Source organism: Vanellus vanellus (genome assembly GCF_965231255.1).
Source record: "Vanellus vanellus genome assembly, chromosome: 25".
Lineage (NCBI taxonomy): Eukaryota > Metazoa > Chordata > Aves > Charadriiformes > Charadriidae > Vanellus > Vanellus vanellus.
The window spans coordinates 3,601,645-3,629,100 of record NC_138930.1 but is presented as its reverse complement, the minus strand read 5'-3'; the positions used below and the strand labels follow the sequence as shown (position 1 = coordinate 3,629,100).

At 41.6% G+C, this 27,456-nt stretch overlaps 2 protein-coding genes across 4 annotated transcripts; both read right to left on the bottom strand.

Annotated features, from left to right (window-relative positions):
• Window positions 1-102: 102 nt before the first annotated feature.
• On the bottom strand, window positions 103-14,460 carry LOC309681690 (heterogeneous nuclear ribonucleoprotein M-like). Of its 3 annotated transcripts, XM_082495608.1 has the most exons (13): window positions 14,403-14,460; window positions 14,225-14,318; window positions 11,548-11,745; window positions 11,049-11,202; window positions 9,944-9,993; window positions 9,582-9,642; window positions 7,448-7,549; window positions 6,815-6,859; window positions 6,338-6,412; window positions 5,774-5,872; window positions 2,242-3,023; window positions 1,884-1,935; window positions 103-537 (listed from the first exon to the last, which is right to left on the bottom strand). In XM_082495608.1, the coding sequence occupies exons 2-13, from the start codon at window positions 14,300-14,302 to the stop codon at window positions 374-376; spliced, it is 1,860 nt and encodes a 619-aa protein (XP_082351734.1). In that variant the 5' UTR covers window positions 14,303-14,318; window positions 14,403-14,460; the 3' UTR covers window positions 103-373. The 3 variants fall into 3 exon arrangements, with proteins under 3 accessions (XP_082351734.1, XP_082351735.1, XP_082351736.1); XM_082495609.1 differs by lacking the exon at window positions 7,448-7,549; XM_082495610.1 differs by lacking the exons at window positions 7,448-7,549; window positions 14,403-14,460.
• Window positions 14,461-15,151: 691 nt separating this feature from the next.
• On the bottom strand, window positions 15,152-26,777 carry LOC309681691 (heterogeneous nuclear ribonucleoprotein M-like). The gene is made up of 3 exons (XM_082495611.1): window positions 26,560-26,777; window positions 22,030-22,199; window positions 15,152-15,308 (listed from the first exon to the last, which is right to left on the bottom strand). The coding sequence occupies exons 1-3, from the start codon at window positions 26,736-26,738 to the stop codon at window positions 15,244-15,246; spliced, it is 414 nt and encodes a 137-aa protein (XP_082351737.1). The 5' UTR covers window positions 26,739-26,777; the 3' UTR covers window positions 15,152-15,243.
• Window positions 26,778-27,456: the final 679 nt, after the last annotated feature.

Below are 27,456 nucleotides of genomic sequence, written 5' to 3'. Positions count from 1 at the left end.
TTCTTGACACTTCACAAGAGAATACAAATTCTAGTTTACTGAGCTCAGTTTACAGATATTTTTGCAAGCATAGGATGTGCTGCCAGTAACGGATGCTGTGACTGAAATCTTTAACTTGCATTTATTATCAAAGTCATACTGTTTACATCTGTAATGTCAACGAGATGCCACAACTACAAAAAAAGATTGTGCACATTGCAGTTCCAATGCAAAAAACAGTAAAATGGAAATCCATTTGTTAAAAAAGTAATTAAAATTACTCCAGAAAGCAACTGAATTGTTTTAAACACCTTTACATCCAGTCAAATTAAAATGGTTAACAAGAAAAAATACAAATTCAAAAATCTGGTATCAGTGTTAAAAAGGCAACTACTTAAGCATTTCTATCAATTCGCACATCGATCTCCCTCCCACGAAGCTGTATCCCATTCATCATACGGCAGGCTCGCTCAGCTACTTCTGGGGACTCAAATCTAACCACACCACATCCTTTAGACTTCCCATTCTCCATCTTGATATCAGCATACAGCACATGACCTTAAAAAGAAAAGAAAGGCTCTTGTTTAACCGAGCAGGTGCCACATAACACACTACTGTAGTTCTGTGCCTTAAACCACAGAGAATGTACCTTTAGAAACTACCATTACTTTGAAACTTAAAGCTGCAGGACAACTTTACCAAATCATTGATTTAAAGAAGTGTTCTTGGTTTGAGAGATGAATCAATTCAAACTCTTTCTCTCAATTCTCACTCGAGCAGCAGCTCAAGCTAACAAGCCCTGCCCAACCTGTCAACGCACACTTCACATCATAACTGATGAGGCCAGGACTTGGTTTGTGCTGCTTGTCTGATGGCAAAGATACTGGGGAGCAACGTCAGGGCACAGCAACCGCTGCCATGAAAAAACTTCCTGAAGCAGAGCAGCACACCTCAACAGTCAGTAGCTCAATTCAGAATATTTTTATTATTTTTTTTTTAGGACAGTTTCCCTAGACAAATATGTTCATTTAAATAAAAAGAGACTGTGCAGGTGCTTTTTGGCAGTTCTCAGGACTTCCCCATCTCGATTCCTATCTCCTTCTGCAACTCCAAAGAGGCTATCAACATAGAATCACAGAACGGTTTGGGTTGGAAGGGACCTTGAAGGTCATCCAGTGCCACCCCCTGCCCTGGGCAGGGACACCTCCCCCCAGCCCAGGTTGCTCCCAGCCCCGTCCAACCTGGCCTTGAACACCTCCAGGGATGGGGCAGCCACAGCTTCTCAGGGCAACCTGTGCCAGGGGCTCACCGCCCGCACAGGCAACAATTTCTTCCTCGTATCTCATCTAAATCTCCCCTCTTCCAGTTTGAAGCCATTCCCCCTTGTCCTATCACTCCACGCCCTTGTAAAAAGTCCCTCCCCAGCTCTCCTGCAGCCCCTTTAGGCACTGGAAGGCTGCAATAAGGTCTCCCTGGAGCCTTCTCTTCCCCAGGCTGAACACTCCCAACTCTCCCAGCCTGTCCTCCCAGCAGAGGGGCTCCAGCCCTCTGATCATCTTTGTGGCCTCCTCTGGCCCTGTCTTTCCTACGTTGGGGGCTCCACAGCTGGAAATAGCATGATAAACTCAGCCCCCGAGATGGAGAAGGGAACAAATGCTTAGAAAAACCCTGTGTTAGCTGGGTTATCAAATGGCCAGGAATTTCTTTTCAGCACTGTAGAACTCTTGCTGGTATAGCAGGGATGGTAAGCATCCTCTCAACACTCATCAACGTTGATCTAGTATTTCAGTAAGTCTGAGTGAAATTTTAGGTAAGACACTAGTGTCAGGGACATACATATCCAGGAGGTACTGTTTAATTCATATTCAAGTCTCAGAATAATTACCAGTGATAAAGTGACTTACCACATTCATTAAATTTATCTTTCAGCATTTTCCATGTAAAATCAAAAGGCAGCTGTGAAAAGAGAAGAACACACCATTAGTGAGGAACGGCTGAACAATCTGCACGTGCCGCCAACTCTTCAAAACAGGTTTTCCATGCTGGGACAGCCACTGTTCAGCATCTTCATTAACAGATGCATAGAGCTCTTCGCCTGTTAAGGAAATGGCTTCAACTGACAAAAGCCATCGTAACCTCCCCACCCTTTGGCAGCATCCAGTATTAGATATTCTGACTGAAGTCAACCGAGCACAGATGAGATCAACATGTCAGTACCAATTCATTTCAGGAGGAGGGAGAGGCAGGAAGAAGGCTACTCACGTTTCTCACAAATATCTGACAGGCTTTTCTGGCCACCCCAGCTGCAGGTCCACCAGTTCCTCCAAGGGAGCCTGCAAAATTGCCTGCAAAGTTTCCACGTTCCATGTCCATTGTTCTTTCAAAATTGCTTCCCATTGCAAGTCCCATTCGATCTATGCCTGCTCCCATGCCCTGCCCCATAGCAGGACCCATTCTTTCCATATTAGTGGCTCCAATGCGCTCCAAGCCCATTCTCTCCATGCCAGCAGCACCCATACGATCTATTCCTATTCTTTCCATAGGAGTGGCACCTATGCGATCCAAACCAGCTGGCATTCTCTCTATCACCTGACCCATTCCAGTTCCCATTCCAGCAGGGACCATACGCTCCATACCTATACCCATCCTATCCATGCCAGAGCCCATACGTTCTACGCCTGATCCCATTCTGTCCATAGTGGTGCCAACACGGTCAATGGCAGCACCCATTCTCTCGATACCAAAGCCTATGCCAGAACCCATTCTTTCTATGCCAGAACCCATTCTCTCAATAGCTGGGCCCATCCTCTCAATGTTAGGAGCGATGTGATCTATGCCCAGAGGGGCCATTCGATCAATTCCTGAACCCATTCGCTCCACGTTGGAGCTCATGCGATCCAAAACGAGACCCATCCTGTCTATTTCTGACCCTACTCTCTCCATCCCGTGTCCCATCCCGGAAGGTATTCTTTCTATTCCCGAGCCCATACGATCAATGCCAGGTGCCATCCTCTCAATCCCAGGAATGCTGGCATTTCCACCACCTGGAACACAACACACAGATTATCAGTAATCGTACAGCAACAAAAGAAAACAACTTAATGCATGCTTACACGACTGAAATGCTTTAAGCTTTGTCATCATTCAGAATAGTGACTATGAACTGTGTGCTCTGTTGCTGCAGAATATGAAGCCAAGGTTTTATTTCAGATAAGAAGAGTACTGTTGTGGATTACGCAGACTATCATGACTGCAAGACATGATTTAGGGGAGCAGTCTTCTCAGACCACGTACTATAGTTGGGATGGAGAAATTTTCATCCCTTCGCTAAGGAGCTTAACTTCTGTACGCACAAAGAAAGCCTTCCAAAAGAAACACGGGAGAAAATTTTGAAGGCATATGCAAACCTAGGGGAAGATCAGGTGGCACAAGTAGTATTTTAACTATAATCTTAGCTGCTGGCTGTCCTGCACAGTACACTGGGGATCACAACAAGAGTAATAATTTAGTGACTGAAATTACAGTTCAAACTGAGATTGCTTGGAAGAGGAATGAAGTCACATCATCCTTGCCACACAACTCAGATTGCTTCTGCCAAGCCAGAGAGAGACTTTTACAAGAAAAGCCTGCCCAAAACTAAGAGCCCTCTTATTGCCAGAGCTCCAAGAAAAAGAAAGCAAATTCCACCCAAGAACCACAGCAGAATGGCCATTATCAAGTCACAAAGCATGCTTGGACTTTTAATGTGGAAAGAAATACAAAAAGGTTGCCCGTGTCATAAAACACAAGCAGGAATAGAGTTTCTATATTTGCCTCATAAAATCGCTTGGCTGAATTGTTCTAACTCTGCTACAGAGTCTTCTAGTTCCTGCAGTAAAAAGGAACAGCTTAGGCCATTTTGCTGTTGTATGAAGGATATTATCTTATCTGTCAAATCAAGTTTAGCACTGCAGGCCTGTAAAAAAAAAAAAAAAAAAAAATCTTGAATTTGATACCTATCTGAAGGGGAAAAAGCCTTCAAGGAAATATATACTTAAGTTATCTACATATACTTAATGAAGAGAAACAAGATATATAACCCTATGGTGAGCCTATGCTCAAGAAAACTGAAGCAACCATATTTACGAACAGCTCCCATCTGCTTCAGTATTTCAAGTACCTTAAATAACACAGAACGGTTTTGGGTTATGCGACATTTGCATTTGTGCACACGAGTTAGCTTTTTTTTTTTTTTTTAAATGAAGAAATAACAGCAACAAACATTTATTATTTCTTCAGCTGAAAGCCAGCAGCATTGTGCATTTGCTTTTAGAGTCTTCCAGAAAAGGGCTAATCCTGTGCAGGCAGGCAGAGCCAACTTGTGGTTATTAAATGTTGTGATTTAGTCATTAAGCAAATAAAATTAATTATGTAAATTAGGAAGGGGGCAGTCTGCCTACTTTGAGATGTTTGGGTTCAGCTTTGTTTCAGAAGTTCTGCAGTTTTGAGTACTTCATTACTGAAAGAGTCCAATATTTCCAGAGTCATTGGGCAACTTGCTAGGAAGCTCCATGTTATACAGGCAGCAGGAAGGAGCAGGACTTAATTTTCGTATAAGTAGCATCTTACCAGTAGCATTTCAAAAATGAGCAATGCCAGAGAAGCTGACAGTCTAATAATATTTTTTCTAGTCTTCCAGTAATCTTTTTTCAGAAGAGTCTTAACGCATAATACTGCTTATCTATTTAAAGATGATATCGCTCAAAACAACTTTTATTGTATTACGCTATAAAAAAAAGCAGTGAGTTACCAAAACTGAACTGTTGTTTTAAGTGCTTTGAGTTTTTTTGAAGGCTGTATTTGCTTTGCAATCTTAAAATTAAGATAAGGATATTTTTGTCTTTTTTTTCCTAATGACTTATTAAGAAAAAAGTCGCCTTTCCTTCCATACAAGATCCACACTGAAGTTGTATGAGAGAGTGTACTTTAAAAATTAATTTAAGTTGTATAAACTTAACAGAGCACAGCAATAACAGAGCAGTCTCAGGAATAAGGACAAGATACTCCACTAGCAACTGGCTGAATCGAGCTGCACATACATGCCACAAATGCTCACAGAAGACATTAAAAACGTTCAAGTTCTGAGTCTTTCCATGAAGCACAATTAATACCTTGTGCCATCTCAAAGCTGCCACAGACAGAACAGCACTGCACTATCCTCGCTCAGCAAGTCATATTTTACACCAAGTTATTCGCTATATTGATAATTTCCCCTTTTCCCACTGGGGTTCCAAAGGAAAGACCCAGAGAAAAGCACTAATTTTAGTGCTGCGTGTTACACAGTAAGGTGTTCTCTTCAGTCATCTGATGTGGGATGTGAGTCTATACCAGATTCCTAAAATGTCTGGGAGGAAAGGAAGGAAACTAAGGTTTCACCATATTTTTCCTCCCTACTGTCTAGGCTGCAGACTACGTTTTAGTGACAGGATTGGGTCATGCATCACTCAGAACCTTACTCTTTGCCACACACATATATGGAAGTTTAGCATGAAGTTTTGAGACATAAGGCAGTGTATTGAGACTGCTAGAAGGTTTCCTGTTGCATCGGAAATGCCAATACACAGCCCCACAGATCAGTACTACTGCATCCATCTGCCTTCTGTACAGCTCTTAGGAGTTTGATCAAAACCTAACTATTACAGCAAATATATATAAAATATCATCTGTTTTGTTATAACAAAACAGACGAACAGTTTTTATGTACACTTCAGATTTGAAAAACAGGTAGTAAAAGTACTTGGCTCCGTGTATTTACCTATTCCTCTCTCCAAGGTCTCTCCAAAACTACGAGACATTCCCATTTCATTTCTTCCAAATTCTCTTTCAAATCCTCCACCCATGGCACGATCCATCTCTGAAAAGATTAAGTTTGATATGTTCTTCAGCATGTCTAAATGACTCCTGAGAGATGTTTTAATACAGGCATCATTTATAAAGATTAACAGCAAGGCAAGTTTTCTTATTATGTTCTCGTGATCATTTTATCATGTCTTCTTGAGACCAAAAAACCCAACAAAAAGCAGGACTCAATATGGACAAACACATTCATGGCAGCCACTTTGCTGTGGAGAAGTCTCTCTGGTGAACACGGATAGAGCACAGTTTATCTCTTTCTAAGCCAGTCAAACCACCTCAGCAAATCACTTTTCTGTAGCTCAGAGGCCACAAGCAACTTGTGGACACCACAGCAGCTGTAAGCTTTAAGTTTTTGCAATAAAAGCTGAGAAGAGAAAAGTGACCAGCCTAGAGAGTCTCTCCAGGGTTACGCTTTCAGAGAACACACAAGTCGGGAGTTGGATATACAAAAATGAGTGCCTACCACTCATTCTGCCCATGTTCATTCCAGCTGGGAAGCGACCAATGTTTTCCATGCCACCAAAAGGACCTTCCATTCCTAAAAGAAAATATTTTTCAGGAATTCTTTAGCAATGCATTTCAACTTAACACTACACTTCACCCACATAAGCTGCTTTCGTAGAACATTTCCGCAAGCGCCAAGACAACTCTGTATCAGATTCACAAAACCAAATTTGGTCAGAATTTGGTGACACCACAGCTCCTAAACCAAGACCAGTATTAACAAGTCACATAACAAAAACATTGGTCATCTTTTATCTGAGGTATTAACCCTTCCCCACACATCTATAGCAGTTTTATCAATATTCAAAAAGGAACAAGTTATTATTACATTGGTGACGCTTTCAAAGAACACAAATGCCTGCTAGGTGTATATGGCTAAGTTTACATGACTTTCAGAAAGCCCAAGCTATATACGTGTCAAAAAACCACAGCTTACCTCCCATTTTATTCATTCCAAAGCCCATGCCTTCCATTCCCATTCCTCAAAATAAAAGAGAAAGCTTTATATAGCAGACGTAATTCTACAACAATTCAGCCATTAGACTGGCTGTAGAAACAGAGACCATACAACACGTCCACTGTTTGGACTGAAGAGCTTACATGTGATAACTCTGAGTAGATTGCAACATTCCTTCTAGAAAATGAAGCAGCAAAGGGGAAAAAAAACCCATAGGCATTTATAAATTGAAAGCTGAATGTGTGCTACTTTTTAGGTGGCTCTTTAAAACTTGTGCTATTTAAACATATCCTAAACAAAGATTTGCAAGCCCACTAATAAGTGTTAAAAGTGACAGATGGTTTTAAAAGTTTAATGTATATTTGCAGTGTCTGCTGCTCATGCTCAAGAGTCAGAAAATGAGAGCTGTGCCTTGACCACAGTGAAAAAAAATGGAGTAGTTGGTTAAATTCAAGTTTCCATTATCAAGCTCATTACTTAGCTCAACAAAAACTCATTTGGCTTTAACACTCCTAATACACTTCAACTTTTTGTGTAGGCAGAACAAAGCTATCTACCTTCTACACAGCTTAAAGCTCTCATGAAACAAAAGCATAGGAGTAATCTTCTTACCTCCAGGTCCCATGTTGCCCATTCCCATGCCTTTGTTTAAATGATTTGCATCAATAGGTTGACCTCCAGGTCCTAATCCCATGCCAATACCACCAAGACCATCTGAAGAAAATATTCAGATATCAAAAAAGCCTTCTTTCCATAGTTTGACAAAACAGCAAGTTTTATTCTTAAGTAATTGACTTCCATTCTCCAAAAAGCTTGCTGTGTTCCCACTTTGGGGTGTGTATTTAAAGCATGAAAGTGTATAGTAAATCCAGAGTAGATGTGTCTTGAAATATACTAAAAACTGTCTTAAATATTTTTTCCTCATAATCCATTTTCCATCTTACTACTGTGAAAACTTGCTTGTTTGGTTGGTTGTTTTTAAGCTGACTCCTGAAAAATAACTGGCTAGAACACTGCTTATTTTGTGCAACTCCTCAATCTAAGGAGAATAGAGTGGGCAATTTAGTATAGAGATATTCTAACCTTTGCACAATATTACCCTTGATCGACAAATGGCTTATTTCCACCTTTGCCAAGGTTCTTCCTTTGTAGGTAAGAATTTAACCACAAAGTTCAACCTATCATTATGATAGCCACCTATAGAATTCAGAGCACACAGCCAGCCTCTTCTCTGAGCAAAAAAAAAAAAAAAAAAAGTGTATCATTCCCAGGCATAATTTTGAATCTTCCTGTACCCAAATGAATTAAGGATTCCCCAGTCCAAAGAAAGAAGAAAAAGCCCTCATTTTCCTTATAGTTAATCAGGAAGAAAAGAGTTCTCTGCTTGCAATGCATCAAACAACAGCTCAACGGCATTCTTTGCCTACGAGAAGAGGACTTCCTCATTTACAGCTCAGCATAATACACACAGGCAGTGTTGAATCTTGTTCTAAAACAACACAAGGTACCCCTTCCCCGCCCCAATAAAGGCCAAGAAATAGGCTTCCATTGGTATTTGTTGAGGTTTATACAAAGGCAATTAAACTGGGACCCAATGACTTTCTCTTGAAAGAGAGGCATACCATTATAGAAAGTCAAGGCAGCAATAAAAATCAGGAATGATACTGCTGTGGAATAAGGCTTTGACAGGTACACAGAAAACTGAACTAATTAAGGGATGGATTGATTGATGATCACTAAAGTTGTGCAAGTTAGGCATGGGAACCAAACCTGTTGTGTGCTGCTAAGAAAACAGCAACTGGCTGAATTAACGGAGTTACGTCAACAGCCACACTTTACATTTTTGCTGTATTTAGACAAATTAAGCGTCCATTCTCCCACCTTTAGCTCTTCCCTTCCAACCCAGACTCTTCCTGTTCAATATTTTCAGTATCTTATCACAGCACGGTTGAGGTTGGAAGGGGCCTCTAGAGGTCACCTGCTCCAAGCCCATTGGCTCAAGCAGGGCCACCTAGAGCTGGTTGCCCAAGACCATATCCATACAGTTTCTGAATATCTCCAAGGATGGAGACTCCACAGCCTCTCTGGGCAACCTGTTGTTCCAGTACTCAGTCACCATCACAGTAATGGTTCCTTATATCGAGACGGAATCTCCTGTGTTTCAATTGAGGTGTACTGCCTCTTGCCCTGTCACCAGGCACCACTGAAAAGAGCCTGGCTCCCTCTTCTTTATACCGTCCCTTCAGAATTTATGTATAATATATTGATAAGATCCCCTTTAGAAACGCGAAGACCTGCAAGATTCTCAGGTCCTCAATTCGGCTCTTTCAATTGAAGGAAGAATGTTAGATACCCAGGGTACCATCGGGTAGAAAGAAGCACACTTTTGTCTATTGACTGATTAATTATGTTTCCATTAAATCCTGCTATTAACAGTAATTTTACAAGGCATCGGGGTTTTTGAATTGCAATTGAGAGATTTGGAAGCCTTGAGAACGTGAATGGGGTAATGTTTAAAGACAAGCTCCTAGCTGTGAGCTGAAAGTAGCCGCCAATAAAAAAAATTTAAAAACAAGACTGAGCAGCTCTTCTTTACCACTTCCCCCTTTAATATTATTATTCAGACCATTTGGATCCCAGCTTTCCAAAGTCTGAACCAGAGTTTTACTGGGGCTGGGATTGGGCCCCAGTTGCTGAACAGCAAAGTAAAAAACATAACATGTTCAGTCATGCAGAAGAGACTTACGAGGAAGTTGTTGGGGTCGCTCTGGAGGAAAGAAGTCTCCTTTGGGAAAGGCTCGTTCATCCTAAACACAGTCAATACATTAAAATTTGTAAGAAAAGTAAGAAATTATTTCTTGCCCTTTTTCTTTTTAATTAAAATATAGAAACTTAAAGCTAAAGCAATCTTCACTGTATTATGACTGTCTTTTGGCGAAAATAATGAGAATTAACCTTCCCCAGTGGTGTGAGCTGGCATCAGTAGGAATTAAGCAAGTCACACATCCCCCCACCCCATATTTCAACCCAACCTAGAAGCCACACATCATCCACAACCAGGAACACAACTACCAGTTCAAAAAGCAGTAAGAATTTGAACATACTTACCATTTTTACATGCATCGGTCTGTCATACAGCAGTTGCCCATTAAACATCGCTATTGTTTCATTAAGGATCATTGTTCAAGCACTAGGACCACAGAGTCTTAAAGCTTTAAAGTGCTCTTTGATGCACAGTACAGAAACACAGTCAGAAAGCCACACCTCTCCATGTCACTTCTTAAGCCATCATTCACAGACTAGCAAAAATCCTTCTGCCTTCTCCAAAACAAAAAAAGCTTTGAAATCCAAATAACTAAATATTCAAAGAATGGCTTTTTAAAAATAAAACAGGAGTCAAAAATACTCTTCTGGTTAAGATTAAGTTCATCAGGAGATCACTCAAAATGTGACTCTAAACCAGCCTACGTATTTAAATGTTTCATTGGTAATTTTAGCCATTTACAACAGGAAAAAAACATGTAAAAGCACTCAGCATTTCCAAAGCAACAAATAGCCAAATTTTGAAGTTCGCCATGCTAATGAATCATGTGAAATTTGTACAAGCTTTCCTCCCACAGGGCTTATCTTATTAGGTACACAGGTAGAATGCAATTAACATTCCAACAAAAACAAATTTGGGGGGAAAGAATATTTTCATCCTTTCGATACCATAGCCACAAGCTGAGAGATCACGCGCACAGTATCTGTACTTTGTTATTGCTCGGTTTGTTATGTGCAGATGGCTATGTGGTAAACCATCGCTTGCCAGTGTAAGGGTACAGGGAACAGTGGAACACACTAGGTCGAGCCTTCTCACGTTGCAAATAGATCTGTTGTATTCCTCCTTTGCCTCCATCACAGGAATTTAAGACAAATCTTTTCTCAGAAATTGCATTTGAATGCTAGCTACAACCTAGAGACAGAAATTCACTATTTAGGCTAGAAACACATATATCCACATGGGAAAGACTTTGTTAACAATCCTCAGCAAACAGCAACAATTCTTTCAAGACAGACTTTCTCTTTTTCAGTTTTCCTTACGTTTTCCATCCACTGCAATGGCTTGACTTACTGTGACATGGCAATATCCTCACTATAGTTTATACTTTCATCCTGCTTTGTTTACTAAATTATTTGCCTACTATTTACCATCATTACTCTTCAAGGATACATATAGCCTGAACAGCCTCTATAGCTTGCTCAAAAGTGACAGTGCCGATCCCACGACTTTTGCCATCTTTATCTTCCAGTATGTCTGCCCGAACCACGACACCAGCCATGCTGAACACTTCTTTCAGTTTCTTCCAACCAACCTTGTAATCCAACTGGAAGACAAGTGATATTGGAATTATGAGAAAGATTTCCATCAAAAAACAGCTTCAGCGTTCTTCCATTTCCTTTCCTGATACTAGCGATCTTAAGAAACAAAGGGTCTTCACAGAGATAACACAAAGTTTTTTGTTCAAAATTACAAAGTAACAAACACTGTAACATATAGGATACATCTTAATTTACAACTTCACTAGCACAGAGAATCAACAAGACTAGCCACAGAATAACTTACTACTCAGTTCACTGGAACAGAGCTGAAAGTCTAAGGCTCTTCTAATTCATGAGACTTAACTCAGTTAAGACCCAGATATTCTGTTCATGGATTACACAGCACTTACATTTGCAACAAAGACAGTGCTTCCCAGTCTCCCTGCCTGTAAGGCATGAATGATCTCATTGGGTATGTTGGGATTGTTGAGTATACTAGGTGGGATATTGATCATGCCAGGGCCGCCCGGGCCTGGACCAATACCCATTCCGCCAGCTGCTGCCATGACCTTCTGCATCGCTCTCCTGGCATGCTCACCGTCAGGATCCTGCAAAAACAGAAACAACATACTCAATTCCCTCTGTGCTCCACTAAACACGTGGGAATTCAGTAGCACGACTAAAACAAAAGAAGGGGTTTAGCTTTATATAGGGCTATCTGCTCCCTACAGATTTCCAGCCAAGTACTTCACATACCATTGCCATCCACTAATTTATTTTCTTTTAACCAATATGCCAGCACCCTTCAAGTTACCAAGTTATTCCTACTCATGCATTTCCCCTGATTCTGAAAGCATTTATCTATTATTCAATACCACAATAAATCTCACAGTTACACCTGTTGGAAAGACTGATAAACCCAGAATGGCACTGGAGAGGTTTTGGAAGACAAATGCCAACTAACTCTTGGCATCTTCAAATCAATGCAACAATCTGTTTACCTTGCAGTCATATTTCTTTACATGACAAGATAAAAGTATGTAAAATTTCAACAAGATAGGTGTTTGGGCAATGCTTTTTTTTTTTTTTTACCCCCACACCAGCTTTCTAACCCGAAAAAACTTTTAATGTATCCCCCTATTGCTACATTATCTCACGATTTTAGGGCATGCTAGAGAACATGAAGCATAGGATGAAGAATTCAAGGAAGGAAATAAGATTAATTACTGTTACTTCACTTTATACTGAAAGTGAAGGTAAGCACCTTCACAATACAAGGTGAACTTATGTTACTTAGGTTGAAAATGTCACACTGTATTCAGTGAGCAAAATGCACCAGCACTGCAAGACTGCCGTCTAATTAGTCAGAAATATAGATGCTTTAAAAATAAAAGCTCTTTGAGTTAATTTGAATCTTGATCTGAATTTTAAGACTAAACAATAGCACATTTTGAAAACAGAAGAAAAATAGCTTTCACATTATTATTTCAGCTACAGAAAATCATAGTAGTCTGCGGTGGAGAACGCATTAAAGTGAATACAAGTCACTTCTCAATTTAAATTTCCTATTTCACTATTAAAATAAGGTATTGCTTAAACCAGATTAGCTCCACTGGAAAGCCAGCACTGGTTGTCATACAAACTGAAGCCTTCCAATCAGGCAAAGAGCTTTATCTATTCTGCCGTAATTTTTTTTTTTGTGTGTGTGTCACTTGAAGGCCTTCATGCTCTTCAGCAGTGAGACAGCTGACAAGGAGAGGTATGCACGAGGCAGTTGGCAAAACTGATGCTGATGGTCATCCACTATAACTTAATTCATTCCACACAGTCAGACTGGGGCAAGTGTTGCTAGAGTCCCTAATGCTGGTAAAATGCATCTGCACCAGTTTAAGTATCACTTCTGTTCTGTCCGTGTCGTACAGGCAGAAATATTCAAGTATGACAACAGTTTCATGAAGAGTTGGGCAAATTACAACCACTTCTTCTCAAGGACTGGTACCAAAGGGCAACCTGACTTCCAGTACTGATGGTATATCATTAACAGGAAACCTGACCCAAACATGGCCCACTATCACCAGCTTTTTCTTCTAAGGCCCCCTTAGAGAAGTCAGTACCTGACGACTCCCAGGTGCAACTATGCTTTTCTAACCTTCCATTTCACCTCTTCCTTCCTTTAAAGGGTAGTGAGAGGTCAACAGTGCTAGAAGATGGCTTGCGCCCAGAAGCAGGCTGCTGCTCCCAGAATTCATTACTCCTAATATCTGCGACATCTGAGAAGTGCTGCCTTTTGCTGTCCCCATCCTTCTTCCCAAGCGCTCCTCAGACTCCAGCAAGAAGCAGGTTGCTAAGGGCAGACCTTCTGCACACATTTCCTATCTTATGCTCATGCAGATGTCTTTCACTCCTCACCATTAACTGGGCAGGGCACAACAGAACACAACGCTTGCTTAGCCAAGAACACAGCTCACATACCCTAAGACCAAGAGTCAATGCTAACACTGAAGTAAGTCCCTTTTTATTTTTGTTTAATTGAACCTTCAATGCAGGTTCCAAACCACTGGAATAAAACTTTAAACTTGTACACAGTTAAGAATTAACTCATGGTACAGTTGAGCATGTCATACTGGTTGACAACAGCAAAGCCATTAAAATGGAAATAAATCTTTGAAGTATTTCAGAAACCAGCTTATTCTACGGAATTGTTTGTAGAATACATTCATTATGATGCAGAATTAAAAGGGAAGGCAGTCAAGAACAAACCACACTTATGCAGGTTTCTTCTTCAAATCACTAAACAAGAAAGTATACCTGCAGTTAAAGCCAAACTCTCCCTTTGTCCAAGCTCTGCATTGCCACCATCAGCACCTAGTCTTTAAACTAAGTTTAATCTTGATAATCATGTTCAAACTCAAGTTCAGCAGTACATGCTGATGGTAAAAAAAGGTTGATTGTCTTTTTTTAATCCTATTTCATGAGTCCTGCCTTTTGTCAATTATTATGTGCAAATGAGTCAGCCATAAATCTTCACTAAGAACTACCCCTTCACCTTCAAATTCAACATACTGAAAGAACAGATGCACGTCTTACTTCTTTCACTTTCAATGGTCTTCCACCAAGACTATGCTTGTTCAAAACCTCTGCAGCCTTTTTCATGCTTTCTTCCATCTTGAATTCAACAACACTGTGGGGATACAAGACATCTAAGAACATTGCTTATTTTTAAGAGTTTCCTAATTTCTTGCTATAAATTTATAAGTGAACTTACGCGCATCCCTGATGAGACGATTTCACAGGCGAGTAACAGCGAGGAAAGGAGAGAAGAAAAGAAGAAATAAAGTAAGTAAAAGCACAAAACACACGAAAAAACTTTTTTTTTTTTAAAAAGTCAAATCACATAAGTTAGCCCTAACAGCGAAAATAAATGTGATCTTACCCAATAAAGCCTTCAATACTTGAATTCCGTAAGATATAATTTCTTATGTGTTAACAGGATTAAACTGTAGTTTCTGAAGTTGTAACAAACAGAACTAAGTCCCGATTCTCCGAGAAAAATACCACACGCTTCATGTGACCTATTCTTCCCTGTCATACAGCAAAACCCTTGCCATATCCTCTCACCCTAAATCCATATCCTTCAGTACAGGTAAGCGTGCTCCTACTACTCTTTTTCCTGTAAGATACTGGACTAAAGGACTTTAGTACCTATGAAGGCAATATACATTTACATTTAAGAATTGACTTCTGTTTACTGGCACAGGAAGCGTAGTTTACAGAACCTGCTTTTGCACACTGGCCTTACAAATTCCTCAAACCACTACAGTGACGTTTTCCAAAACACAAGTATTACATTAATATTCCATACCACTATACATACTGCTAGGGTCCATGGGTCATTCAAACAGCCAACGCCAACTGAACACAGTGGAAGACCACCCTAACACTGTTTACAAGGCCCCATCCCACCTCCTCCCCACCCCAAAAGAAGCTTTAAGCAATCCTACGTTATAGCCACTAAGCATACACACTCTCTACCTTCCTGACTTCGTTTCGTTCCACGCCACCATACAGTTACATTTGTCATGTAGAAAATCCACAGAAGAAATCTCTCAAACACTTACCCTTGACTTTCCTTCAGCGTCCATTAAGAGCTCCACGTATGTTACCTCACCAACTACAAATCAGATTCCAGACGACACATATACCAAGGGAGAAAAGCCAAGAAAACAATGGGAATTTAGAACAATCAACAACCGTGTATGGAGCCTCTGCCTTATAAGAAAGCCCAGAAACACTCCATGTTCTCTAGACCACAAAACTGGACAATTACAGGTATGCAGTAAAGTTTTAAAACAGTTAAACATGTTCTTGATTTTCCTCCGCTTCAAAAGCCAGCTATTTCCACAATATCAGTTTCCTTGATCTTTAGTACCCACTCATTACTTAAGGCAATCCAAATCCATGGGAAAGGCTGCACGAACAAGTCTCCTTCACTTCACACAGTATGCAATCGTGTCTCCATAGTCCAGAACTTGAACAGTTACTTGCTTTTCTCTGGATTTAAATACAAACTTCCAAAAAGGGAGTCAGATTGAACCAAGAGATCACTGACTGCCTATGATTTATTTCATCAGGTTTTTAGCCGTTTGTTAAGCCACAATAAAATCCATTCTTTAGCTTCAATAACTGTTATTAAGAGTCTGCCAGATTTGCTCGCAAAACAAAACCCGTCTACAGCAAAAGGCAGAATGCAATGGAAAACTACATCTGCACCTTTCCTCACAAGATTAGGATTGCCTTTTGATGACCACATAACCATATCATGTGCCTCCAGAATACAACTACCGAAATGGCTGCTGCCTTTGAAGTGACTGGCATACAGAAGAATCAAAGAAAACTTTTTTTTTTCCCCCACTTTTTCTTTCTGGTTTTAGAAGTCCCAGTTTTTAAGTTTAGGACAAGAGGACTCCAAGTTGCATTATCTGAAAGATACAAAGCAGTCTTTGTGGGAAATCATGACCCAGTCTGAATATTGATAGCACACTTTGAGCAAGAAACTGGAGTCTCACATTCAAGAGTCTCTACCTCATAGCAAGGGGACAGATAGAGGGAGAGGTGTTCAGCCTGACTTCCCACAGGACCAGTCATTTATAGGACACAGCGTCATTACGCAAAATGAACATCCTGAAAGGTCCTTCTCGAAGCTGGAAGAAAAGGAATGCTTAATGAAATCACTATTTTTTTTTTTAACTCTGCTTTTTAAATAAAAAATAATTTAGCAATTTGAGCATTCCAGCCAAAGAACAGTTAGCTAGACAGAATAAACAAACTGATCTGTTCAGGTTTTTATGAGGATAGTGTTTGAAACTGGTAGAGGCTAAAAAAAATTAAGTCCCTTTGAAAGGGACAGGGCAGATCAGAGTGTTCAATGAGTATCCATAGCTTCACTGTCTAAACAATACTTCTTGAAATAAAGCCTAACAAAATGAATTCCATCCTATAATCTGAACAGTATGAGATCACATAGTAGGAATTATTTCCACAGTCTGTAGTGAATGGGGCTGCACTGTAAACAGCCCTGCGGGGCTAGTCCTTGGTGGTAGATGGTGGCTGTGCACCAATTCTAAATATTTAGCATTACCAAGACATTCTGAAGCCAGCCATCTCAACAGCAGCAGCCAGAGTCCAACCAAGCTTTGATCAAGAATGCAAATGTGATTCAACAATTTATGCAGTAAGACACCAAATTCCCAAATTACCTACAATACAAAACCGCTCCGTTTCACAGAGGCCAGAAGTCACAGATTAGTCTGTGACTTTGCACCTAGTAACACTACTGAGCCCCTGGATCGAGTGCTCTCCTTTCCCAACCACTAATCGAATTCAGCTACAATTCTTACTTCAGATCCACAAACGCTTCCAAAGAAGTTTGCCAAGCTTGAACATATTAAATACGATTTAACATTTACTCTTTTAACAAATCTCTGACCTCTTAACCACAAGATTTCCAGGAGTCCATCACACCAGCAATTGTTTGTCACTTGGAAAATCTAGTACATGCCAATTTTGCTCAGTGCTTCACATTCAAGCCTTATAGACACCTATATTAAAAACCAAATATACATCTTGAAGTAGCTGTTTTCCTTCAAATGACATCTGAACTTCCTGAAGAGCCAAATTAAAAAAAAAAAGCAGGGAGGATAGGAACGACACAAATAGTGCAACAGCTCAGTATCCAAGACATCAAGTCCAGAGTAGAGAACTGCAATAAAAATGCATTTTTTCACTTGAAAAACATGTAAAACACTTCAACATGACACTTCTTCCAGGAGACTCTGGTTTGAGGCTGGCAAAGGACATTTTTTTAAGAACCTATGCTGGGTCACATTTTATTTGGCTTTTTTTTCTAGATCCCAAGCCACAGTATATCAGAACATCAGGCACTGGGGATAAGCAGAATAGCAGACAAGAGTAGCCTACAATAGTGCACAGGCAATTAAGCCATGGAAAAGTACCAACAGCAGATATGCCTGTACTAAACCTGCTTCAGAGGGCAGGAGAAAGGCACAGTGATCCAGGCAGATTTTCTTTCTGCTGGAGAACAGTTAGCTTTTTTCAGAAAACATACCTTATATCCACAAGTGAAAAATTTCATTCAAGCACAAGAGACTGTTAGTTAAGGAACTCAAGTTTATTACCAGATCAGCCTCCAAAGGGAGATAAAACTTGCAGAAAACACTAGCTCTAAGTCAACAGAAGGATAATTAAGAAACACGTTCCCTGTGGTGTCTTTAAGACTTAACTTAGAGCAGATGGATTTATTTATTTTTTAAACTTCACACTTGAGAAAGTTCAGAAACTCAGCATTTCCTATAACAAGGGATTGAAGCAAAAATCATTGCAATAACCAAAAATACAAATCAAAGCAATCACCAGCATTACTTATCATTACAGTCATTGCTCCCCCCTTCCAAGCTCTATATCCACTTCCCAAAGAAGTTCATCTACATGGAAAATTAAGATGTTCAAGCCAGGCTGGTCTGTCAGCATTCAGGTATTCTCCAATGACTGTTCAAGAAGCTCAGATAAGTACATCCATGCAGTGACTTGAGGCATGACTCAGATGGATTCACCTAGCCCTAAAGACACATCTGGGAAGTAACTGGGATAACAACCTCAGATGTAGATGTCAAAAGTTGGGCAATATGATTTTAATAGTTAGTGACGAACCAAGGATCTCCGAAAGGCATGAAAGGTGCAGAGAGGCAAATCTCAGCAAGAAGAGAAGTACAGAAACTGAAAAAGAGTTAAATGCTTTATGTCACAGTAATTGCTTTGGCCTGGAGGGTCATAAGTAAACACTAAGTAGAGAAGGAAGCCTCTTGACAATATCAAAACTATATGGATTTCCCATAATCTTCTGAAGTAAAGAACTACAAGCAGCATGACTGATTCAAGAGGACCCTGCCATCAAAAGCCTAGTACTTTCAACATGGGGGAATTCAGAATTAGTGACAGCTCCCGCATTTACAGTGTTTAAAGCTCATGACAGGTAACCAGTAAAAAGTTACAGGGGGGTGGCTTGAGCTGGGGGGAGAGAAGAGAAATACACTTTATATGTATACAAAGCTTTGGTTGAAAGGGGAGAAGAAAATCATTCTTCCCAAAGTAGAGACAGAGAAGAGGTCACAAGCTATTCTTCTACAGTAGGGGAAGGGAAATCTCACCTTTGCATGAGGGAGCCCAGAAAAAAAAAAAAAAAAAAGGGTTATTCTGGCTCTTTAAGAGTCCAGGCAGAAAAGATGAAGTGAAAAGGCTGATGAAGGACAGTGCCTCTGAAAAAACAGTGAAGGCCAATGAAAATACAGCAACTCATTAGCACATCTATTGAATGTAAGGGGGAACAAGTCAAGTGTTGAACAGCACATCCACACTGTTTATGCATCCTTTTCTCTCTGCCCACCTACAACTTCAACCTGCAAGCACACTGCAACAGAATCTTGGGCACTGAAATCCAGTGGACTCTCCAGTAACAGCTGTTAGCACTGAAGTAACAAGAGTGCTCAACTAACATCTGGGATCAAGCACCATAGCAAGAGAGCACAAGTTACATCTTTAGGAGGCCACAAATGTTCCAAAAATTTCTGGAGATGAGGCAAGAAAGAAGGCAGCACATGAAGCTTAGCAGCTGCTCTTCTTCACAGAAAATTTAAGCTGGGAAAGCTTTGTTGCTTCTTTTTCTCCCATCTGTTCACACATCCAGGTTTTGATGTGAAGAGGTAAGCATGCCTGCTCCAGGCTACGGCTCTGCCTTACGTAAAGGCAGGTACAGCCATGCTAACACCAACAGTCCCTGGGGTGTCTGGAATCTTTGAATGCGACACGAGCGTGGCCTTGCCTGCAACTGCTCCCAGCTTTGCAACAGAGCAGAACATAGTTATTGTCTCATTTTACAGCTAATCTTTCTCCTTGTACTGTATGTCATCTTGCTACTCCGGTCAGGAAAAAGATTTAATATACAAATTTCTGTATTTCCTATAGGAACTAATAAATATCTCAAATTCAAATACAAGTTCTTTTTTATCATATGGCATCACCTCACTTGTGCCAGCTGCCATGAAGCATTACCACTCTTCTCCCTAGGACAGAGCCATTTGTTGGGGGACAGATTAAGACAGCTATTTAGCATTCAATCATGTTTACGTTTAGACTCCACTTACATGCTGAAGAACTGCTGCCTCATTCTTCTCCTGAAGCCATTCACCAATTGCCAGTTATCAATGCTGATTACATCAGTTTAGTAGAACCTTGTGTTTGTCAGCCAATACAAGGGAGTTTCAAACAAGAACATTTTTTAAATTTCTTTAATAAATACATCATACTGCATACCTGTAATTGAGTTTCACCAACAAATACACTGAAATGACTGAACCAAGGCATTACTCTTGAGAGATGTCACCTTTAGAAGACTTCAGATGTACACATCTGAACAAACCAGGTTGCAGAAATATGAGCAGACCTCAAAGCTCATGTCTCCTAAACCATACTTACTGACGCAAAACAGCCGATTGAGGTGAACTCCTCCTACGTTCAGCAACCTGCTATGCCATTGCTGCTAACAGCTTAAGTCTTCACGACTGCCAAGCGATGGAGCAGTCACAAAATACCTATGTTCACCCTTTGTGTACAGATCTGTTTCACATGCTCCCAAAACCTTGAACGTTTGGCCTGTAATTCTTACACTTACAAACCAAGAATTCTAACGTTTAGATTTTTCCACAGTCACATTCCTGGTTCTTGGAACTACTATGCCTTGTATCAAGAAGAACCGATTAAGCAAGTTCAAGCACAGCACGAGAGCACCAATTTGGTAGAAGTCAGTGACTAATTAGAATGAATCGCAACTACACAGCGGATCTAAACTGTTGTATTTGAACAAGCAGTCCCAAAAACCAAGAACAATGCTTCTCAATGTTTAGCATCACAAGCCCTGCAGACAGAAGGAAGAGGTTTCAATGTTCCCCTAGGAGTATCTGCTGGAATGAGTAGCTGAACAGCAAGGCAGGAAACAATCTCACACCGGACTTTTCCATCCACGTGAACTGGAGAGAAACCACAAGACACTTGGAACGGAATTCAACACAGTACTTAAAATTAGACATCTACACATACAGATACTCCTATTAACCAACGTATCTGGTGTAGCAAAGTGAAAGCATAGTTTAAGGCAAGGGACCATTCATAATTAGGGCCTGTTAAAGCAGTCTTTAAGAAGGTAATTCTTCATATTACAGAAAACCATTGCTGAATCTCTAACATCATTTCACAGCCTCTAATTATGGAAGTTTCCCAAGGCTTACAGTCCTGGAGTTCGTTACGCAGACTCAGTTCCATTTTGCCTCCAAAAAAAAACATTTTAAAACCCTTTGGAAATTTGTTTTCCCATTCATTAGGCCACACCTTGTGAACGCATTAACTATCATTCCTTTACCTAGTTCAAACACAAGTGAACACTGATCACTATTTTGCGAGACATTTGTGACTGATGCTATGTATTTTAGAAGTGACCCACAAGAGGAACGGTTGTATTAGTTACTCTTAACATGTTTTGAGACTTTTTATGATGGAGAAGCCAAGTATTTTCTTGCCACTCCACTGCACTTCCAAGGTGACTTGAAAACTAGTAAGCTGGGCATCAGCTTAAAGAAATAGCACTACATTTAGACTTGTCACCACCTGAAAATAGTCAGCTCAATTTCTCCAGCTTCTTCAACAGATGAAGACGACCCTAAGGTCAACAAACTATGGCAGCTCCCATTCACCTGGGACAGTTAAATGGAAGTGAGGAAGGGGGAAACACCACAAACATGATTTCCAAAGCCCTAACTGTGTTGCAGCACATGCCAAAGCACAAACCTGATTTTTCTTTTTTGCAGGTCACCCTTAAATACATTTTACTGCTATCAAATGGCAGTATAGATCTTTACCTAAGCACAAATCACTACAAAGTTTGGGGGCACAACTATATGTACACACACCAGATCAGCAGTAAATAACTACCTTTATTACCCAACAGATATTAAAATGCTTCAGAAAGTTTTGTTGTATGTCAAGGCTAAAATCTGATAAAAGCCTCATTTCTCCCCCCCTAAGAAAAATACTCTTTTACATCTCCGATGAAGCACTACTAGCTGTATGCCAACATGCCTATAAAGGAACTATCCATCTGGAAGGCTGCCAGGGAGCAGATGTTGTGCAATACCCAAAAAGGCTTCAAGCAGACCTTTTACAGAACTCATGTCGCTAGGTCCACCCAGAACTTCAACTCTTAAGTTTACAAAGTCAGCCACAAGTAAGATGACAGACATCACTTGGCCACCTGAGTTGTACATTACCTTTCTCTTTGACCAGGTCTTTCAGAGACTGCCACTTCACATCAAACGGAATATTTGTAATAAAAGCTCGGTATCTTTTAGCAGGATTAGCATATGGCTCAAAGCGATTTCCTCCTCTTTTGACACTTTTCTCTTTTCTTTTTTCATTTTGGCTTGGTCGTTCACCTTCACTGCAAGCAAAGAAAGATAATCACACACATTAACTACTCTGGCATTTGATCAACATCATACCACCTCCTGGAACATAACTTGTTACATTCTTAAAACTACATCAAAACTTGCAAAGTTTCATCCATTCACTTTATTTGCAAAACTGTACACCTTTCAACCAAAGCAGGTACACATGGTACCAATGCTATATAGTGTATTGTAACAAAGATTTCCTAATAGCAGACAACTTATGTCATCAAGACCCACTATCTTCTCCCACTTTCATTTAATGTAGCCGAAGTTTTTGATTTCATAAACTGAATCTCTTTAAAGCCGACCAAGCCTCACTCCATCTCCTCGTGATGCTCCAGACCAGACATCCATCCAATTTATTTTCTCCTTAGCACATTATACTACTTAAACACCTTTAAGTCAACTAATACATTGATCCACCATATTTGTAGTCGTACACTAGAAGAATTTTAACAAAATAATCCTGTGTCTAACTAAACACTCAGGTCAGTGACTCTTACCTAACAACACTTTTTTTTTCCTACTCCAATTAATACAGGTTTTGAATGGCACAAATTCAAAGCCTCTGTGCATTCCAGCAAACATATTGAATAGTTCTTTTAACTATTTCAGAATACCATCTCTAACAGGTCAAAAATTAAAAAAATAGAAATGAAGACTATTTCTCAAGCAACCTCAATGACCATCGGGTCTTCACAGGACACAAAAGCCACCAAATAACAGTATTTAAGAAAAAAAAAAAAACAGGAGACTGAAATACTTCAGCCTCAGCTGAAGTATTTCCTGACATGATTTCCTTAACTAATCCAGTTAATCTCCTTGTTCACTTTGTGCTGGTTGAGAAGATGCAGAAATCCACGTTTCGAAAGAATTCACAAGAATACATTAATCAAAAAAGCAGGTAAAGCTTCTAAAACTTATCTGTACATACACTGAGCTTTTACTTAACTTAACACCTACATAGCCCAGCACAGTTCAAGCGACGCCAGAAATTCTGGCTCTGATGCGAACACACTTCTGAATCAACACTGTCTGTTCCTTTAGAACCATTTCAATCACTGAACAGATACAACAGCCTGCAGGGAAAATGAAAACAAGTACACAGATGTCTATGAAGTTTTATATTTGAGTGTTCTCCATTTTTATTACATAGCAGCCTACACTTTTTCAGCTACCAGGCGATGTTACAAGCAAACACACAAAAATATAGCACTTTACAGATACAGCTCTATGCACGGCCATCATGTATCGCTTCATGCCAAAAGATACATAGGTTCTGCATGAACTATGCTAGAAAAGAAGTCTGTAAAAAAAAAAAAGTGTTCTTTAGTTATGTACAATATTTATTTCACCAAAAAGTGAAATTTTTAGACTTTCCCTCACTGAACTTTTTAAAAGTTTCTTGAGAAATGAAGTAATTAAAAACCCAAAAATAGATTCAAAATAGGACAATCCTTATAACACCTTAACCTCTGTTTGGCTGAAGAAATAACACAAAATTTAGTGCTTGTGTTAAAAGCTACACCCAGGTTTTTCTATGGTTATCCTCAAAATGGAACTATTTGCATTCCCCTGGGTTGTATTGCTGTATAACATGCTTCGAAGTAATGCGGTATGATGCAGACATTTTTTGCAATCCTGCGTTTAAGGCTCCCAAGTCAGCTTGAAAAACACCTCAAGCTTTGATACACCTATAAAGAACTCAGACAAGCCATAGTACCTGCCACTAAAGGCAAGCATTAGCCTAGAACATATTCCTTATCATATTCAGCGTAATAAAATCCAGCCAGGTCAAAAAAAAATGTCAGGGAAACTACTCCAGCTGCAAAGGTGGGTGGTTTTGTTTTGTTTTGTTTTTGGTTTTTTTTTTTTCTTCTTTTGTAGAATTTCAGACACCACCTCTATGGGTTTCACAAACCAAAAGGACAAGCACAGGCAGGCACAGGTGCACAGAGATCACTTAAAAGATGTGGTTACCAAATATGAAAACAGCCGAGCTTTTAGGCTTCTTTTAAGGGAGTTCTAGACAGCAAGAAGGAATGAGCGCCACATAACCTCCAAAACAGACCATGCCTGCTTGTAAGTACCCCTAAGTTGGAGAGGCAGGTGAGGTAAAATTCCCACAGCAGCTTTGCCCATCCCAGTAACACCCATCGCACTTACACCAAGGCTAACACAAGATCTACAAAAAATAATGCATTTAAGTAGTTACTTTCAGAAGGTATTTTATCTACCATGATTTTTTTCCTTGGGTTACAGAACTGAAATGCTTCATCAAGACTAAAGAAAAATTCTCCCGTTTGTGATTTATGTAGAAGGAGGAACTAAAAGGGAAGCTCTTATTTCCTCAAAAAAAAACCCAACTATTATGCACATTCCTCTGCAAGATTTCTTAAAAATGCCATCTAGACCAAACAACTGTACCAGAAATCACTAAGACTCAAAATCCAGGATAGGCAGATCTCCCTTTCCCCCAACCCAGGACACTGAAAATACATTCATATGAACACTGGCATTATCACTGTAGACGTGTTTAACTTTGCACATGAAGCTTGATATTACACATAGAATTGCACCTAGATAAAAAGATAAGGTCTCTAGAGAAACTCCAAATATAAAGAGGGTCAGGGAAAAAAAGAGTAGACATCTTTACTTAGACTTCAGGAATAAATTGTCTACTTATATAAGACAAATTACTGATTACATATTACCTAGAGCTGCCAGCTCTGCTATACTCACCAAGAGAGAGCTTTGAGGTGTAAACATAATCTAAGACACAAACATCCTCCACATACCAACTACCCAACATGAGGAGGGGAGAAGATGGGCAGATCCTTCCCTAGCCCTAGCTAACATATTACACGTCCCTGTCTCATGTGCCATGGTGGCACTGTGACCTCCCCCCCTCCAGGATCAGTACTTTCTTTGCTCCTGAACAGGCATGGCTGCTTCTGCCTGGCAGAAGACAGAAAGAGTTGTGTATGTCGATGTTTCTTCAGTTGCCATAAGCACAGTTTAACTATTTTGTGCTGGGGGGGTGGGAAGGAATACATATGGACATTTTTCCCAAAAAAGTGGCACTTGGAAAGCTGATTGCCTTGCTGGTCATGTGAAACACAATCCACAAACTCGGCAGCAGAGGAAGGTGAGAGCGTTTTTTCCAAATTGAGACACACCGCCATCTCTTCACCATACCCATAGCATCTCCAATTAACTACACACCATCCAGCTGGCCTCTCTTATTCAGATCTGTCAGCTCTGGGTCAGTCTACAGATATGCAACATGTCTGGGCATAACAGCCCGCAGCAACCAGCAGCCGGACCGACACACAGCTATGTAACACACCTCAGGAACAGCAGATAAACAAATCTGACCTCAAGTCTGAAACATTACTCACAGAACATAAGGTTCAAAATGTTGATTCTTATCTGCACAGCATTTAAGGCCTGGGGCCAAAAATTAACAGAAGAAAACGTGTTCTTTATTCCACAGATTTGACGTTAAAAAAGCTTTGCTAACTACGATTTTTTCTAAAATGAGGTTAGCGTTAACATCGGAAAGTGACAAGCAGCTCAAACTTTTTCCGCTTATCATCCCCACATTTACAGACCTGTTACCTTATTGTAAACCCTGCAGATTTTTAAGTTTCTGTGACATTCTATTGATATCAGACACACAACCCTTACTTCGCACCTGGCATCACCTTCAAGCCCTCTCTCACTCTCAAGGTGTTTCTAACCCACTCCAGAGGTAAATCATCAACCACAAAACAGAGCACACCTTACTCCAAATGTTGCTGAAATATGAGAGAGGACTGCCTCAGAAAAGCTTATTACAACCTGCCGCTGACAGAACAAAAAGTAATTAACTTAGAACACCAAAACCCACCCCGCTGGCACACCCTATGCCTCTAGGGGAGGCTTTAAGTCTCAGCAAGAAGGCCCAGCAGAAACGTTTCCTAAGCGGGATAGGCAATGCTCCCACCGGCCGCCGTACACCGCGCGGTGCACAAAGCGCCAGGCCGAGGGACGGGCTCCTTCCCCGCTCCGACCTCAGACGGCGGGAGCCCCGGGCCGCGCCTTCCCGGGGCGGCTCCGCGCTCGCCAGCCTCCGCGCCGCAGCGGGTAGGCCCCGCCCGGCTTCCCGGGCCGCGCTTGGAGCCCAACAGCGGCCCTAGCCCCGATAGCGGCCCTGGTCCCAGTCCCAGTCCCATTGCCGGTCCCCCCGCGCAGCAGCCGCGGCCCCTCCCCCGCCCCGGCTCAGCTCAGGCCAGGCCAGGCCCGCGGAGGCCGCACGCGGCGCAGCGGGCCCAGGCGGTAGCGCGGCCCACACAGCGGCCACCCTACCTCTTGGGGGGCGCATCCCCAGCACTGCTTGCCCCGTTAGGCGGAGGCGGAGCCGCCGCCGCCGCCGCTGTCGTTGCCGCCGAAGAGACGGCGGCTGCTGCCGCTGCTGCCGCTGCCGGCTCCTCCATTTTACCGCCGGCGTTTTCCGTGGCTGCCGCTACTGCCGCCGTGGCCGCCATTTTCCCAGCGCTGCGCCTTTGTGTGGAGGAGAGCCCGCCCCGCTGGCTGCGCGCGGGGCACGCCGGGACGGGGGCGGGCGGCAACGGCGCCCGGCGGCGCCGCGCATGCGCACTGCGGCGCCGCGTTTCCCGCGTAGGGCGTGAGGGGCGTGCGGGGCCCGAGAGCCTGAGGGGACGGCGGGGATCCTGAGGGGACGGCAGGGCCGGTCGCGGGTCGCGGAGCGGGAGCTGAGGGAGCTGCATCTGCCCTCTCCCCGCGGGCTGACCCACCGAGGAAGCATGGTGGGCCCCAGTCCCTCAGGGCCTGTCAGTCTGGCCCCTCCTCGGTCAGGTTCGGCCCGGTTAGCTGGCAGGCCCGACATGGAGCCCTAGCGGGTGGGTGAGGTTTAAGTGTAGGGTGATGTGCATGCTGGAGCTCCGGTGAGGCCCCACCAGCATGGAAGACCCCCATCTAACTCAGGGGATGTTCCCAGTACACGTAATGATTATGAGGATTACAAAGCACCACGCTGCAGCTGAGAGACCAACAGGATTAGAGCCCAGGAGAGCCTGAGAGTGGGTTGAGAGGGGCCTCGAAGGATGCCACAGGGGCACAAGGAGGTTTGGGGACCCTGTGAGGAGACTACAGAAGGACTTGGAGACATCTGATGTGGGGTAGAGAGGAAAAAGACTCTTCTGGGCTGCAAAGAAGGATGGAGGAGGGTTGTGAGGGAACCAG